This window comes from Cyprinodon variegatus, unplaced genomic scaffold (genome assembly GCF_000732505.1).
Source record: "Cyprinodon variegatus isolate N-32 unplaced genomic scaffold, C_variegatus-1.0 Scaffold359, whole genome shotgun sequence".
Taxonomy (NCBI): domain Eukaryota; kingdom Metazoa; phylum Chordata; class Actinopteri; order Cyprinodontiformes; family Cyprinodontidae; genus Cyprinodon; species Cyprinodon variegatus.
Genome location: NW_015150812.1, coordinates 673,368 through 675,241, shown reverse-complemented (window position 1 = coordinate 675,241; position 1,874 = coordinate 673,368). Strand labels below are relative to the sequence as shown.

Genomic DNA, 1,874 nt, shown 5'->3' with positions numbered 1-1,874 from the left:
CCAGCTCAGACTGGTCTCACTGGTTAAACTGGTGAACAGTTAACTGGTTCCACTGGTTAAACTGGTGAACAGTTACCAGCTCAGACTGGTCTCACTGGTTAAACTGGTGAACAGTTAACTGGTTCCACTGGTTAAACTGGTGAACAGTTACCAGCTCAGACTGGTCTCACTGGTTAAACTGGTGAACATTTAACTGGTTCTACTGGTTGAACAGGTGAACAGTTAACTGGTTCCACTGATGAAGTTAACTGGTCAGACTGGTCTCTACTGTCGAGGTTCGGGTTCGGTCTGAAACTATCTACCAGCTGTGAAGGTTCTGACCCTTTAACGACGAAGAACGGGTCCTCCATGGACATGATGGCGGTTCTGGTTTAATCCATCCCTTGGAACTTCAGGTCCGGATCCACTGATTCGGTTTGGGTTCTGATTCCAGCCCAGTCCTCTTCCCCGGATCCTCCGAAGCTAACTGCGCTTTGTTTACATGTAGCAGCGGAAACCAAGCAAATGACGTCACCTCCTGAACAGCTGAAGCAGCAGTCGCCCCCTGCTGGAGGAGCGGAGACGATACACACCTGAAAAAATAAAATTACGTTTTCGTGAAAATGATTTATTTAGTACAGATTCAGAAATGTGAGAGTTAAGAAACTTAAATCTCTCAGAAACACAGGAATAATGTATTAAAAGCTGAAGTCAGAAAACAGTCCCTACATCTGTGGTCCAACAACGGCTCTAGATTAGATATTTTAAAGCTGTTACCCAGATTTCTATACAATTTTATATTCCTTCCTGTTAGAATTCCAGGTTTTTTAGTTCAATAAAGAGAGAAGATAATATCAGGATTCATCTGGACTTGAAATCAGACCAAAAAAAAAAAAAAAAGAATTTAAAACACTTTAAATTAATAAAGAACAAGGTATTTTAGCTCTCACTGATCTCAGTTTTAATTCACTGATCAATTGAGATGGACGCAGTGGTGGGTTTTGTTCTTAATTGAACTCAAGTATTTATTTTCTACTCATGAGCATAACATCTGGTTTCATAAAAAAATAATATGACACAGCAAAATCAGAAGATGGAAACTGACTTTTAAAAATGGAGCTGGATTAGAAAAAAAAGGTTTAATTTAAACTCTCGGTGTTTGTGTCTTTGGTGCATCTTTTAACAAGCTTGTTGTTGAATGAGTGAAGTAACTAATTATGGGTAGAGTAGCCAGAAAAAAAGTAGGCAATAGTAAAAAGTCGAATGTGGTAAAACTACTCCTGATGGTAGATGTTTTTCAGAAAGTTATTCAAGTAAATGCAACTAGTTTCTATCCACCTCTGTAAAGCCAGTTGGAAACAAACAGAACAGATCAAGTGAGTCACAGCTCCAAAACACAGTGAGGGGATAAAATATAGATCAGTAACCAAGGAGACTGCATTGTATAAACAACACTTTTAATGTGGTATGGCATTAAAAATATATTTTAGTGAACAAAACAGAGAAAGGAAGCTTTCAATGAAAGCACATTTCTCACAATTATCTAAGCAAAACTGATCACTGGAAATGCTGCTTAATTTTCAGAATAAAGCTGCATTTTTGACTTAAAAATAAAATATAGAATAAAAATCCAAACTACATTTTTTTTTCTGTCCAAGACAACTAAAGATGTAAGATGTAAAAATGTTAATGTTAAATCATGTAAAACTTGGACATATGAATTTATTAATATAAATGCTTTTTTAATTTTTAATACAGGCCTTAATTCTTTCAATTTATTTATTCAGACAAAAAAAACTTCCATCCATCCATCGTCTGTCTTGCTTATCCCTACTGGGGTTGCAAGGGTTGCTGGTGCCTATCTCCAACTCTCTACAAGCGAGAGGCGGCAGAGA

At 37.2% G+C, this 1,874-nt stretch overlaps 1 protein-coding gene across 1 annotated transcript in view; it reads right to left on the bottom strand.

Moving 5' to 3' along the window:
- stx6 (syntaxin 6) overlaps window positions 1-501 on the bottom strand; it is an 8,543-nt gene extending 8,042 nt beyond the window's left edge. Inside the window, exon 1 of the mRNA XM_015386184.1 lies at window positions 322-501. Within this exon, the coding sequence (XP_015241670.1) occupies window positions 322-356 (35 nt within the window). The 5' untranslated portion in view covers window positions 357-501. The remainder of the gene's footprint in view (window positions 1-321) is intronic.
- Between the last annotated feature and the right edge of the window lie 1,373 nt (window positions 502-1,874).